This window comes from Eucalyptus grandis, chromosome 3 (assembly GCF_016545825.1).
Source record: "Eucalyptus grandis isolate ANBG69807.140 chromosome 3, ASM1654582v1, whole genome shotgun sequence".
Classification (NCBI taxonomy): Eukaryota; Viridiplantae; Streptophyta; class Magnoliopsida; order Myrtales; family Myrtaceae; genus Eucalyptus; species Eucalyptus grandis.
Window position 1 is genome coordinate 40,639,128 of NC_052614.1, and position 15,370 is coordinate 40,654,497.

General features: G+C 41.6%; 1 protein-coding gene across 1 annotated transcript; it reads left to right on the forward strand.

The window, feature by feature from the left end:
* The first annotated feature begins 8,426 nt into the window (after positions 1-8,426).
* On the forward strand, positions 8,427-10,004 carry LOC104437378 (AAA-ATPase At5g57480). Its single transcript, XM_039309604.1, is given in 2 exon segments — positions 8,427-8,785; positions 8,788-10,004. Coding segments are annotated over 2 exon segments (1,536 nt in total). The 5' UTR covers positions 8,427-8,466.
* The last annotated feature ends 5,366 nt before the right edge of the window (positions 10,005-15,370 follow it).

Genomic DNA, 15,370 nt, shown 5'->3' on the forward strand with positions numbered 1-15,370 from the left:
CGCTGTCCAATTTCCATTTATCTCGACTTTCTATTGCTGTAGTGTAGTCGTCCATTGCGCTGATTGTTGATATGAGTTTCTCTACAATGCATGAGTGATTGGGTAGGGTGAGTTTATTTATTATTTAATGGACTTTTATTTTAGAAATATGTCTTGCTTGCGGTGAAAACATCAGTCATGTCATGCCTTGCATTAGGAGATCACATTTTCTTTTCTCATTAGAAATCAAAAGAAATATTCATTCTTCATGTTTAAGCATAGCCATTGATTAGTATAGATTACTTCTTAATCGGTTAAAGCCATTATAGGCAATTCCTTATTTTAAATCATAAAAAGAAAATACAAAAAATAATTAGCATTGCATTGTTAGGTCATTTTTAGTGAAAGTCATTAGGTGTCCTAAAATTTAATCTTCATTTCTGTAAGAAAAGAAAATACAAAATCTCTTAGCAAGTTTAAATAATAGGATCGTTTCATAATTAACCATATTTCATGTCATTGGAGTTGCGTATAGGTTGCGTGTATGTTAAAAAATAATGAAAATAACAAAAATAAAGGGGAAAGAAGAAAATTTTCACTCTCACGCTTCTCATTTATAAGTTTTGACCTTTTTGTGAGTGATGATGGAATGCCCCTCTTCTCGCCGGCGTCACTCCACTGCCCCACAGGGTTAAAGTTGTGATTTTTTATTTTTTATTTTTGCTTCTTTCCACCTCTCGTAGGCGTCGCTTGTGAGTTATCTATTTTGGTCACATTTTTCATGACGAATTTAGTTATTTCATTTTCTTTTGGTCGTACTTTGAGAGTTCTTGTCTCGGATTTTCATTTTTCTCGAACCTTGTTTTGTAGAGGAGCTCAAGCCAATCTATATCATGAACTTCGAACTCAGTCTGAGACTATAAGAAATCTCATTAATTTCCGACAAATGTAAGAAAATAGGACATGTTCCTTCAAATTTACTCTTTGTGTTTGCAATTTTTGAATTTCTCATTCAATCTCTATCAAATTAAAACAATAAATGATATTAACAAATGTTGGAATAACATTTTTCGTATAAATTAATTTTGTACTCTTTTTATTATTATTTATTTATTTTTGCATATATATATAAATATATATTTAATATATAACGTGTCGGAACACGTCGGGATTTTCTATTTTTTTAGAAATAACGTATCGGCATGTCGTGTCATATTGTATCGAGTGTCCGTATCGGTGCTACATAGCCCTCAATAAGGAGTACTGGCATAGGGCAGTAGAGCAATGTGCAATCTGAAATTGCCTTGCATTTCATTGAGGCTATCCTAGTGATCGCAAACCTAGCGAGCCCATCCCATCTTGCATAGCTACGAAGCCTTTAAATATAGTGGTAGTAGAATGAACATAAACACATGTATCATTACCAAGGCAACGGGTTACAACCCTTTGCCTTCAATTTTCTTTCCAGACTAGATAACTTTAATCCCTGTAAGACTACGCCCATCGTCTTATTCTGCATGTGTTCAACCAGCATATTGTCGTACACAATCACATCTGATTTCTCCAAAAGCTTACGTTCTTGCATACTTGAAAAGACTTTTCTAGCTTCTTCTATTGTCCCCTATTTATGCAATCCAGAGATGACAGCAGACTGCACAACATCACTCTTAGGGAAGCCCGCTTGCACCATCTCATCCAGGACTTCGACAACTTTCTCAGACAGCCATGACTTTTATTTCTGAAATTACAATTTCCACCCTATATTTTGGAATCCACTTCAATGTACCCCTTCACTATGACTTTTGGCCAAATTGTCATTCGAATTTCAATCTCATACTATCTCCCATTGATGGTGTTTTCTAAGGGGGCAAATATCGTGGGGCTCCAAGACCGAATCGAATAGCCGGGTACTTTACTTATCTTTGAGGAAACAACACCCCTCATAAGAGGTTTGTCTGAAAGCGAGGAATAATTTTGCATTTCCAGGACCCCAAAATTCGAAAACCCTAATTGAATTGGCGAGTACAATGCTCAGTAAGTTCAATAAGTGGAATCACCAAAGGTTGAAACTTTATACACAGAAAAGACTCAATTGGCAAAGAATTGGAAACCCGATGAAGCTGCGTACATTGAAAAATCAATGTAGAGGGAGATTTTTCTTGAAGGTGATATAGCTGGAGCTATTTCAAGGATCCTTCATTACGAGGTGGGTGCTCTATTAGATGATTTTGCTACGAAGGTTCTAGCTCTCTTTGGTCCAATATTATTATCTCTCCTTGGCCCACTATCACCGGCCCGCAATCAAAGTGGCCGATTAAGCTGCGAAGGCCCATTATTTGAACACTCTCTCTTCCTCTTGGGTGGCTTGTCAGCCCCAACTTTTATGGGATCTTTTATGTTTGGATGCCTATCAAAAAGTGTTTCGACCACAACAGAAAAAGAATCCATCCTGCGAATTCGGCAAACTTACATTGTGCCCCTAATCTTTTAAGCATTCATCGTGATGCCCTTACCCAAAGGAACTAATTATAGTAAGAAGAAGAAAATGAAAGGAAAAAGGAAAAACCACTAAAAAAAAATCCCAAATTATGCTTATTATAATAATATTGACCCTAAATTATTTTTTTACAATACAAAAACCTCAAACTTGTACTCCAGCAATACATTTATCCTCCATTACAATTTTGTTAAAAACCGCTGTTAAAATATGACGTGGATCCGATGTGGCGTGGTATAAAAAAATTAAAGACAAAAAAGAAAAAGAAATTTCGAAGTTGTTGTTTAGATTATCTTCAACCTCATGAACATTTGAATAAAATGCTCCTCTTGCACTCATCTGTCGCTGCCCATTGCCCTCGGGACCTCTGGCAACGTTCGTCAGCTCGTGCTCAAAACACCCGCTAGTTCTGGCCATGATGGTCGCGAGCTTTGAGCTCCGCCTGTGGGCCTATTGGGCCTTCATAATTGCCCTCTTTTCGGCGGAAAATGATTTGATGATTTTGTTCAACCCTTTTGCTTCCATTTCTTCTTGACGGTCAAATGGGGGACATTTGTGGCCACTTTTCATTGGGTCAGTCAGGTGTTCGACCAAAAACAAAATCTTCCAAGTGGTTTTGTCAATTTTATGATGGCAACTTTTTAACGCTCTCTCCACTACCGCCAGCAGGAGATTTATCGGGGGGAATTTCGATGGTATCGGTCTCAAACGGTGGAAGCCACAACTAGAGGTGGCAAAATGGGTCATAGACCTATATATGATCCATTTAAATCATAAATGGGTCATATACGGGTCACTTATTTTGTGAAGAAGTTAGTTAATGGGTTTAATAACTAAAACTTAAGATAGGTAGGTCTTAAGTAGGTCTTAAATGGGTTGGATTTAAAATCCATTTTCACCCAAAACCTCACAATTTCTCTCTTCTCTTTAACTTTATAAAAATATTTTTTTTTTTATAAAAACCGATATTTTTCTTTTCTTTTTCTTTCTTCTTCCTCCAGGTCGTCGGCATGGCAATGGTTGGTGATCGGCTAGGCGAGCCTCGAGCTCGTCGGATCTAGCGAGGCGGAGGCCTTGCCGACACCTAGCGAGGCTCGAGCCTCGTTGACGCCGGTGGTCGAGCCTCGCCGATCCGGGCGAGACTCGAACTTGCCGGCGTCGGGTGAGGCTCGAGCCTCGCCGGATCCGGCGAGGGCGAGCTGAGCTCGCCCGACGCCGGTGAGCCTCGAGCTCGCCGACCGGCGAGGCGGAGGCCTCGCCGACGTCTTGCAAGGGGCGAGCTCGAGCTCGCCCGACGCCGCCGCCCGAGCTCGCCGGATCCGGGAGAGGCGGAGGCCTCACCGACGGTCGGCCAAAGAAGAAGAAGAAGAAAAAAAATTATATTAAAAAATAAAAATAATTAAAATTTTAATTTTTAAAAATAAAAATAATTAAATTCGATTTTGTAAAATAATTATTTTAAAAATTATAAAATTTGTTCGTTAAATTTGTGTTATATAAAACTATTTTGGCAATATCATTTTTTTTAAAATATATATAAGAAATAAGCTTTTTTAAGTTTAGTTAAATGAGTCGGGTATGGGTCGAAAAATTTACATTATGCATAAATGGGTCATAAATAAGTTAATAGGTCAATTTGGGTCGGACCATTAATGACCCGACCTAAACCCGACTTGACCCACCCGTTTGACACCTTTAGCCACAACCAAGTTTTGATGAAATCTCGGAGATGACAGGGATGGATAGAGCTCTCTTCTACAAGACATAATCTCTGACTGCTCTACTATAGAGGAACTGTCAAGACAGAGGAAAAGAACCATCAATAGAACCGTGGCTATTGTTGTCGGTAGCAGACTGTCGGGCCAAGCACTAAGTTCTGATTGACTGTGGTGGCGGAGATTTTTGAAGTTACATTTGTTGCACCCCCGACTCTATAAAGATAAAGACATGACATGACTGTCATTTTCTGCAAATGGTGTAACGTTATCATTAGCAAAACTCAACATGATATCAAAATATACAAACATATATATTAGAGTTTTCTATAATTCACCAACACAATATATATACATACCCAACAAAATTAAATTAGAAACTCATTAGCTACATACAATCCTTGCCAAAAAGTTCCCTAAACTAGACATCTAGCATGTACTCACCCCATGAGAAAGAGTATGCCTTCAGTTCCCCGAAAAATCAGCAAAGGCAAAGGGCTACTGAAAATGTTTTTGTGATGATGGGAGAGGGGAAGGCAAGACATAGACCCATCATTTGTTTGATGATTGATGTATGACTAAATTTTAAGTACTAAATTTTTGTAAAGAAAGTAGATTGTAATATAAGGCCCATTTATTTAGTCCGCATATTTTATTATTCAAGCCCTTGGCCCAGCCCATGTCTCCTATAAACCAAGCTCAGGCCATTTTCATGTGGTGTATGTCTATAAAATTCAACCCCTAATTTACTGTTCGCAAACTGTTTAGCATGTGTGGCCAATTTCAAAATTTCATTTCGAGAAAACTGTAAACTCAAATTAAGATTGGTAAAATGTTATAGCTTTACAACACCCTAAACTATCGTACACGTGTGCGCATAGCCCGACAACTCCTCAATCGGGCACAACAACTTAGAATTGACATAAATCCGAATTTTGTGCTATAACTTTGAGAATTCCTTGATTAGATGAATAGAGGCTTTGAGTACTTACTACTTACTAGGTATTGTAAAACGGTATTAAATCGGCTCGATGAGTCGTCCAGATCATCAACGTGTGAATTTCTCTCTCGTGGACAAGCTGCCTTCTTTGGTAATGTCATTGGTCTTCTTCCTCTTACAATCACGCACGATCTGTTGAAGAGAAAAATAAAGATGGACGGTGCTTGGTTTATAGGAGACATGGGCTGGGTTGAGGGCTTGGGTCGTTAAACATGTGGGCTGAATTAATGGGCCCCATATTATAAGATTTGACCTCGAAGCTTGCAGCCGCCGTGGCTAGATTCGGTAGGGAGTCAAGTAAGGGCGAACGAGCGCCGCCAGAGGTCTACGTGGCAGTTGGCAGCCATGGCGAGTGCCAAGGAAGCTTTGGCCGCGCGATCGAGGTTGAAGAGATGAACAGTACTTCGAAATTTCCGTTTATTTTCTCAGCTAATTTAAAAAAGACAAAAAAAAAAAAAAAAAAACCAAAACTAGTACGATCGTACTACATTTACGCCCAAATAATGTACACCACCATGTTGTAAAGCCTTGGGATGCAAACTTCCTAACTAGTCAAAAACATAAAATAACAAAACATGAATCAAATGGAAGTTGCGACATACAACTCTAAACTAAATGCAACTCTCATTTTTTCTCATCATCTTTTTATTTATCAGTCTCTTAATTATTTTTTATTCATGGTAAAAATGACTTAAAGCCCAATTATGCTAATTGCATATCAGAAAGTTGTAATCTAAACACTATGCTTATAATCAATTCAAATGCAATGCAATTGTGTAAAATCGGCTTAAAATTAATGCAAACACATAATGAGAATGCCCAGGAACCATTGATACTGCATAAGGTGACCATGGGACACCACTCGAAGTTTTCAAATGCTCCCCACCAAGCTTGAATCAACAGCGACTCGGCAATTAAAACCTAGTCAGTCATGGTTCGGCTATCAAACTCGAACCAAATGGGGTCTAGCATTTGGTAGGTTGGCTCCTAGGCATCCATTAGTCAAAAATTTAATTGCCAAGTCCAAGGTCATTAAACTCCAACGCCTATAGTTTTATGTCCAAAAGAAATTTGACAGAAAAAAGAAATGGTTACAAGACATAGAGATGGAAGTGATAATGTTCTTTTTTTCAATTTGGGGTCGAATCTCGATATTATCAACTCCTAACTTGATATTAGGGCTAATTCGATTAAAAACTCCTAACTTTTAATCATATTTTAATTTTTCCCCAATTTTTTTATCTCATAAATTTTTAATTTTTTTTACTTCATATCTAAATCTATCCTTCATTATATTTCCATTTAATTTCATCGTTAGAATCTAATGTGTCTCGTGTCCTTGGCATGGTTGTTAGCGAATCATTTGGCTTGTTGTGGTTCTTTATGAAGAAGATGGAGATGGAGGCGTGAAGAAAGAAAAGAAGAAATGAAACAAAAAAATAAGGACGATGAACAGGAGGAAAATACCATAGTGAATATGTTGGACAATCAACAGCGATTTTGGACCGGCAAGTTAATGGGACAAATTTGAGACTATAATGAAAATAGGCGATTTCCTTTTTTACACAAAAAAAAAAAAAAAAAAAAAAAGTTCGATCCAAACGAAATTTTGATTGGTCCTAAAATTGAGGATTTTATTTCTAAAATTAGATCCGTCTTTTATGGGAGCGCTTAAGTAAATGACTAAAAAGAAAAAAAAAAGAGAAATATTGATAAAATGCAATAATCAAAAGATCTGTTGTCAGTCAGAATCTCCACAGACGGGAGGGGGTCAAGCTCATGACACCGAGAAAATGTTGGGTAGGTTTTACTGTCCACGTAGGCGAAATGTAAGACCATAGAGAAATTGACACGTGGCAAATTTTGGGCCCACCTGTCAGCCCCCACTCTCTCCCTTAACTCCGTCTCTCTCCCCTTTACTCTCTCTCCTCCCCGCCGTTTCTGCGCACAACTGCCTTGGCTCCCCATCTTCTCTCTCCACTTCTCTTTTCTTTCTCTTGCGTCTGCCATGGCTCGAGCTCGAGTCTGCTCATGGCCGCTTCAGGTCGAGGAGGGACGGTGCGCCGCCGGACGGAGACCGCATTGAGCTTTGTTTGCGGTGAGATGGCTTGAGGCCGAGCTCGAAACTCGAGCGCTAACCAAATCTCCGAGTTTGAGGTCAAGCGAGTGTTGTCCATGGCTGGCTGCGAGTGTCGTCCATGGTGGATCGGAAAAAACAATACCCAGGAACAGGCGAGGACGACCCACGTGATGAAATCGCGTTAAATAAGGAAACCGAAGCCGACCCGACACGCCTACGCGTCCGTTTACAATACCCATTTGCTCATTTCCTCCTCCCAGTTCCGCGTCCGACCCCGCCTGCTGAAATTCTTCAAGAAAGTTTGGGTTTTTATTTTTCATTTCATCTATCCTTGTCCGTCTGCCCGTTCGGTTGTCGTCCCAGAGACCATTTGGGAGATGGGTCTGATCTTCTCGAGCAAGTCCTTGCGTTCCGCCCCCTCGCACAGGCCGTGATAGCCATGTATGAGTGTCGGCGTGCTTGTGAACCCCATGATCATATGCCCTCCGAACTGCGCAAAGTCCCCGCGAGGCATCGGCGTGAAGCCTCCCGCTTCCGCCTGTCCATGGTCCGGACCCTTTCGGCGTCTCTGCCTTTGGATTGCGAAGAAGAACAGTGTGGCGACGACCAGCGAGCTGGCCACAGTGGCCGCCACCGCCTTGACACTCGTCTTGCTTGAGGACGATGACGAGTCCGACGGCGCTTGGAGCAAGTCTATTACGGAAGGAGGAGGGGAGTTAGTGATGGTGGTGGTGGTTGGAGAAAAGAGAAGTAGAGAGAGAAGAGGGAGAGAGAGCGTCGCAGGCAGAAAAAAAAAAGAGAAGTAGAGAGAGAAGAGGGAGAGACTCGAGAGAGTTGTTGCAGAAACGGAGGGGAGGAGAGAGAGTAAAGGGGAGAGAGACGGAGCGTTAACGGAGAAGTGGAGCGTGACAGGTGGGCCCAAATTTGCCACGTGTCGACTTCTCTATGGTCTTACATTTCGCCTACGTGGAGTGTAAAACCTACCCAATATTTTCTCCATGACACCCTACTAGGATTTAGCCACTTGTGAGGCTGTGAGCCACACACGTTTTTACTGCATTGAAACATCCGACCCGACCAAATCGACCCGACCCGATCCCTCTATAAATATCTTCCTTTCCTCCTGAGATCATCGTTTTCTCTTTCGACACTCGGAGATATCCAAGAAAATCTCAGCCTCGACACTCAAACGGAGATGGCAGAAAGGAAGGAGTCTTGGACATCTCTGGCCTCCCTCCTCGGCACCCTGGCCTTCTGCCAGACCTTCCTCCAGCTGGTGCTCCCGCCGGAGCTCCGGCTCGCTTCCCTCAAGTTCCTCACCCGGGCCCTCCGCTGCTTCTCCTCCTACTGCTACTTCGACGTCGCCGAGATGGACGGCGTCAATAGCAACGAGCTCTACAACGCCGTCCAGCTCTACCTCAGCTCCTTCGCCTCCACCTCCACCTCCGCCAGCCGCCTCTCCCTCACCCGCGCCCGCAACTCCAGCGTCACCACCTTCGGCCTCTCCAACAACGACCCATCGCCGACGTCTTTGACGGCGTCGCCGTCCAGTGGGAGCACGCGGCGACGCAGCGCCAGCCCCAGCCATCCTCGTGGCGGTCCGTCCCCGACGAGAAGCGCAGCTTCACGCTCCGGTTCAAGAAGCGCGAGAAGGACCGCATCCTCAACTCCTACCTGGACCACATCATGGACAAGGCCAACGACATCCGCCGCAACAACCAAGAACGCCTCATTTGTACTACTTCGCGCGGCAGCGCATCCCGGGGTCGCCCTTGGGAAGCGGTGCCGTTCAAATACCCGAGCACCTTCGACACGTTGTCCATGGACCCGGAGAAGAAGAGGGATATCATGGAGGACCTCAGCGACTTCGTGGCCGGACAGGCCTTCCACCAGAGGACGGGCCGGGCGTGGAAGCGGGTCTATCTGCTCTACGGCCCGCCTAGGACGGGGAAATCGAGTATGATCGCTGCGATGGCCAATTTCCTCAGCTATCACATCTACTACCTCCAGCTGGCCGAAGTGCACTCCAACTCCGAGCTCCGGAAGCTCCTGATGAAGACCAGCTCCAAGTCCATCATCGCCATTGACATCGACTGCTTGTTAAATCTGTCGAACAAGTCGAAGGCAAGCCAGGCCGCCGTGCCCTGGAGCTACTACAACCCTAGGGAGCCTGAGCCAGCCCGCGGCGGTGAGGATGGGAACGGCAACACGATTACCCTAACGGGGCTGCTCAACCTCACCAACGGTCTGTGGTCGTGCTGCGGGAGCGAGCGGATCTTTGTGTTCACCACCAACCACATCGACAAGCTCGACCCGGCATTGCTCCGGAGCGGCCGGATGGACATGCACATCTGCATGAGCTACTGCTCCTACCCGGTGCTCAAGATCCTGCTCCACAATTACCTGGGTAGTGAGGGCGAGGACCTCAGTGAGGCGGCAGCAAGCGAGCTCCGAGAGGCGGTCGAGAAGGCCAAGATGACGCCAGCGGACATAAGCGAAGTCCTGATCAAGAAACGGAGGAACAGAAAGAAAGCAGTGAGCGAATTGCTGAAGGTGATGAAGGCGAGAGCAGAGGGGAACGAGGAGTACGGAGGATTGAGAGACAAATGCGAGTCGAACGGGGTTGAAGAAGAGGAGCAAGAGAAGAGGGCTCTGGAGAGCCCCAAAGAAGCAAGCCACCGTGAGGACGATTCTTGCAAGAAAGTGGAGGACCAAGAAGAGAAGGCAAATTGAGAGGGAAAATTAATTTGTCCTTTCCTTTGGAAACCCTCTGAATTCGTGTCTTATCATGTCTTATCAAAGCCCCTATGACTCAGCAAAAATTGTAAGCTCATACGATGTATTGTGTTTATGCACTTTTGTGGGCATGTGATGTTTTGTTCTTCTTGGGATGGCCGGCCACATCCATGTTTGCATTAGGCGCCCCACTTTAGGGATGTTGCAATGTGCATAGTGTGGTTTGGGTCAATTATCTTTGTTAATATGGAAAAAGTACTAGTGAAAGTAAATAAAATGTGTATTGTTAGATTGCTTTGCGCTGTCCAGTTGCCATTTATCTTGACTTTCTGTTGCTCTAGTGCGGTCGTCCATTGCGCTGATCGTTGATATGAGTTTCTCTACAATGCATGAGCAATTGGGTAAGGTGAGTTTATTTATTATTCAATGGACTTTTATTTTAGAAACGTGTCTTGCTTGTTGTGAATTCATTAGTCATGTCATATCTTGCATTAGGAGATTGCATATTCTTTTCTCATTAGAAATTAAAAGAAATATTCATTCTTCATGTTTAAGCATAGTCATTGATTAGTATAGATTATTTCTTAATTGGTTAAAGCCTTTATAGGCAGTTCCCTATTTTAAATCATAAAAAGAAAATACAAAAAATAATTAGCATTGCATTGCTGGGTCATTTTTAATAAAAGTCATTAGGTGCCCTAAAATTTAATCTTCATTTCTATAAGAAAAGAAATTACAAAATCTCCCAAATGAGTTTAAATCTTCATGTCATTAGAGTTGCGTATAGGTTGTGTGTATGTTGATCAATATGGGAAAATTACCAAATGAGTTCTAAATCTATTGTAATTTTCCAAATTACTCCTATTTTTTTTGTCAATTCAGTTTTAATTTTTTTATAATTGTGTCGATTCAGTCCATCCCGTTAATTTTGGTTGGGCGCATTGATGTGGATGTCGGCTAATTAGTCAATGTTAACGTGGCAATTTTTAATAATTTTTATATTTTATATTTTCCTTTTCATCCTACTTTTTTTTTCTCTTCCCTGTAGTGGTTGGTGGGGGCTTTGGGTTGGCGACTAGCGACCCTCGCTCGCCTCGCCCAAATCTGGCAAGGCCTAGGGATTGCGGGTGAAGGTGGCTTCGCCTTGATCTAAGTGAGGCTCGCTTTGCCCGTAGTGCCCACTATGAGGTTGGTGTCGCCTACAGCTCGTGCAGCCTAGGTCTTGCCCAAATCTAGGCAAGGGTCGTTGGTTTCCGGCGGGCTTCGCGGCCCTCACCGGCCACTTTGTGGGAGAAAAGAAGAAAGGAAAAATAAAATAAAAATAATTAAAAAATTCGAAAAAAAATAAAAATATTATTAATAAATTGCCATGTGAGCGCCGGCTAGCCAATTTTGGCTAGATGAATTAAATTGGCTCAATTGAAAAATGTTTAGGATTGAATTGACAAAAAAAAAAAGTTTGGGATCGATTAATGGAAAACTACAATAGATTTAGAACTTTTTTGGTAGTTTTCCTAATCAACACAACATACATGGTATTTAGATTTCATGTTATTACTTAATTTAGAACTCATATAGACATTGAATTTATATTTATTCATGCTTATTTTCAAAGAAAAACCCAAAAGGAATTAATTGCATTAGCCTTGGTCATGCATACATCACCTTTTTTTGGGCTTTAGCTAACATTTTGCGGGACACTTGATGTGTGAGACAATAATAAAGCTTCGCTTGTGAGTTGCTTAGCCCATCAAGGTCTTTCTTGGAAAGAATGATGTGAACTAATGGGTGAATTTGTGTGCATTGACTTTGTTTTACGACTATCTGGAAAGTCTTGATCTGATATTAGCTGAACATGTGTGGAAGAGAGATAGGGTTTGCTTGTTTTTTCTGTTAACTATACTATGACGTTAGCATAACTGTTTATGTATTAACTACTTATGTGTTAGCATATGAGATGCTAAATCAGCGCAAGTGCACCAAGTCTTTCCCAAAGTTGCTTGTCTTCATTCAGAGCTAGATCCATCGACAGCAAACAAGGAAAGGTTCTTGGACTAAAATCCATCTTTCATGTCCTAAAATAGACTCTCTCTCAATAACATATGTATTTCAATGCTTTTGTCTTCATGGTGGTGCATAAGCATTTGTAGAGACTTGAGTCTCGTCCTAATAGATCCCTCATGCTTGGCATGCACCAGGTCCAACGTTTCCTACATCAACTTGAATCCTAGATGCGGATGGACTAACAGCTGCATGAACATCATTACTTCTAGGCATCTATAACACATTTTGTGTTGATAAAGAAGATACCCAGATACTTTCAGGGGCCTACAAACCTTGGAATCTTTACGTCTTCTTTTAATTACTTTTATTAAGTCTAGCACATGGATGATGGGGTTGTGATGATTTTTCAACTTGTCAAATAACACACTTATATTCAAATTAAGTCCGCTAGTATAGAAGATAGAGCTCATCTATTTTTCCAATGTGAATTGACAGGTAGAATCTGCTGTATATCTTAGTGCAGCATGGGATGAAGTATTCTTTAGGAGGATGGAATGAGAAATTTCAATAAATGATTAGCGAAATAAAAGCAAAGATTTGGTGGCGAGGCTCTTCAAGGTATTTTTTCTAGCAATCATATATTGCATTTGGATGGAGCGTAACCCTAGACGGTTTCCAAATAAGTCAATGGACATCCATATTATTTTGGCCAAGGTGTGTAAAAATATAAAAATATAACTTCACTTTATCAACAAATTAAACATTCCTAGACAAATGTTGTATTGGCTAATATATGGAGACTTTCTATCTCCATTTTTTTTGAATTATTAATTCTATTTGCAATGCTGGGGATGCCCCTAAGTTGCTATACTTCATCTGTTCTATAATACATGCATATTAAAAGAAATAAATTATTTACAAACTGGTTTCATATACTTTTTTTTTGGTTTTATTTTGTAAGAATGATTTCACTTTCGCAAAAAGACATACTTTCAATTAGACAATTTTAGATCAAATTTCTATTGAGACTTGTTTTATAAAGAGAGAAGTGGGTGAGTGGAGAAAGGTATGTTCCTTTTTGCTTTCTGATTGAACTTTTCCAATGAACGAGGGTCTTAAGGGTGCGTTTGGTTGGGCTTTTGGAAATAGCCATTGGAAAAATACAAAGGACTTTAGGTTGAAGGGACTTTTCAGAATGTAAATTGTGTTTGGTAAATTACAATTTAGAAGTCCATTGTGAAATATCTTTGAGCAAAATGGTGTTAGGGGGAATTACATTTACAAATGACTTTTGTGATAAAAAAAAAAATTATTAAAACAAAAATTTTAAAAATTGACCAACAAGACAGGCGGTTGCCGGTGATCGAAATTTGTCGTCGACGGCCGACATCTAACTCAAGCAACCCTGGAGACGATTGGGGAGGGCTGCCCGGGGTTGAGCAACCCCGAAGACCACCGACAAAGGCCACATGGGGTCGGGCAACCTCGGCGACCTTAGATCTGGGGCGGCAAGGTCGCGTGACATTGCCTCGACCTTCGGCGACCTCGTCGCGACTTAGATTTGCGGCGGCAAGGTCGTGGGAAGTCGCGCGATGCTGCCGCGACCCAGATCTGGGGGGCGGCGAGGTCCTGCAACCTAGATCGGGGGCAGCAAGGTCCTCCCGCGACCCTCCCGCCCCAGATACCTCGTTGTGACCCATATGGCGTGGTAGTTGCGCTACCCCCCGGTGTCGGTCGTGCCACCCCCGGCGATGGTTGTCTAGGTGATGGTTGCCAGCGACTGCCTGCCCTTCGTCAGCGACCGCTCGCGAAAGAAGAAAAAAGAAGATGATGAATAGTGAAGGCAAAACCGGAAAAACGAAAATCCAACGAGGATAATTTGAGAAGAAAAGTTTTTATTCAGCCCCTCCTTAGCATGCCGAGAAGGCTGAAAGCCCAAGGCAGCCCCCAACCTGCCTTCGACTTTCAGCCTTGTGAAGGCTGACATTTTGCAAATGGGTTTTGAAATTTCTTTTCCAAACACCCTTGCCTTGGCTCAAGGATCTTTGGGGCATCAAAGTAGCTTCTCAAGGCTACTCCCAACCGCACCCTAAGTGGGGTTGGGAAGGCTTGTCAGCATGCAGGTGAGGCGACGATGTTGTGACTGAACTTTGTTTAATGATAACAGAATCTCCGTATTGCAAATTGAGGATCTCTCTCCCCCTATTATGTATTATTATATTTATATATATTGAAATTAGGTGTAGGAGGTCTATTGAATTACACAATCTTAGCGACATAGTGCTATTTTATATATGTACATATAATATTAATATATATATATATATATATATATATATAACTAATTTCATTAAATTTTCATCTTTAATGGCAATAGTCCCAAAGTTTAGGCGAACAAACCTGTTCACGATAGTAATGCGCCTCTAGCGCTTTTGTGATATTACCATGATTCTTAAATGGAATTGACTCATTCCAACCACGTATATAAGAGTATTCGGCCCTCTCCCAATTCTTTCATTTTATAATAAAAGAAAAGTACCATAATCTTTAATAATAGAACCATCACTATGGTGTGGGAAACATTGGTTCTCAATTAATTATTAATTTTCTCTTGCGTGTTTAAACGTTGTTGTCATATTTTTAAATCGTATGAAAGACGTGGTGAAAATACAATGTCATATTAAATGATGACACCATATCGAGATATTTATATATTCATTGAATAAATTATACTCGCCTATCTGTACATTCACTTCTCCCAGAGAAACAAGACAAAAGCATGCCGTGGGTAGCTGGAGGTGGGTGGTGAACGAGTTTTTATGCTTACAGTCTATCCCATTTTTTATATATTAGTCTTGTTTTGTCTGATCTCTTCTATTAACTGTACGTGCTTTTCTCCTCAAGCCTAGGGTGGCTCGGTTTGACAATTCCTACCTACTAAATCCACGAAACGGTGAGCACACCTTGTTGATTTTCTTCTTTCAAACTTAGAAATATCGAACATCATGTCCTATTTTTTTTTTTTGTAACATACTGAAATTTGAATAACATTTTAGAATTTCACGAGAAAGCAAAAAAAAAGAAAAGGTTCTGATGGGTAGTATTACTGTATTTGTCGATATTTTATGTACTCCGATGCCGAGGCGTTCGGAATTAAAGGAGAGTCGAATTATAAAATTGCCGAAAAACATAAACAAACTAAAGTTTAAGACCGAAGGAGTAACAAGAAAAACAATCTTTGACGTTTGCAGTACAGCAGTACAGCAGTGGTCGCGACATAGAGTACATGCATATAAATACCATATCTTTCCTCGGGGCCCCGCCTAAAAGGGAAGAAAGGGAAAACAATCATTAAACAG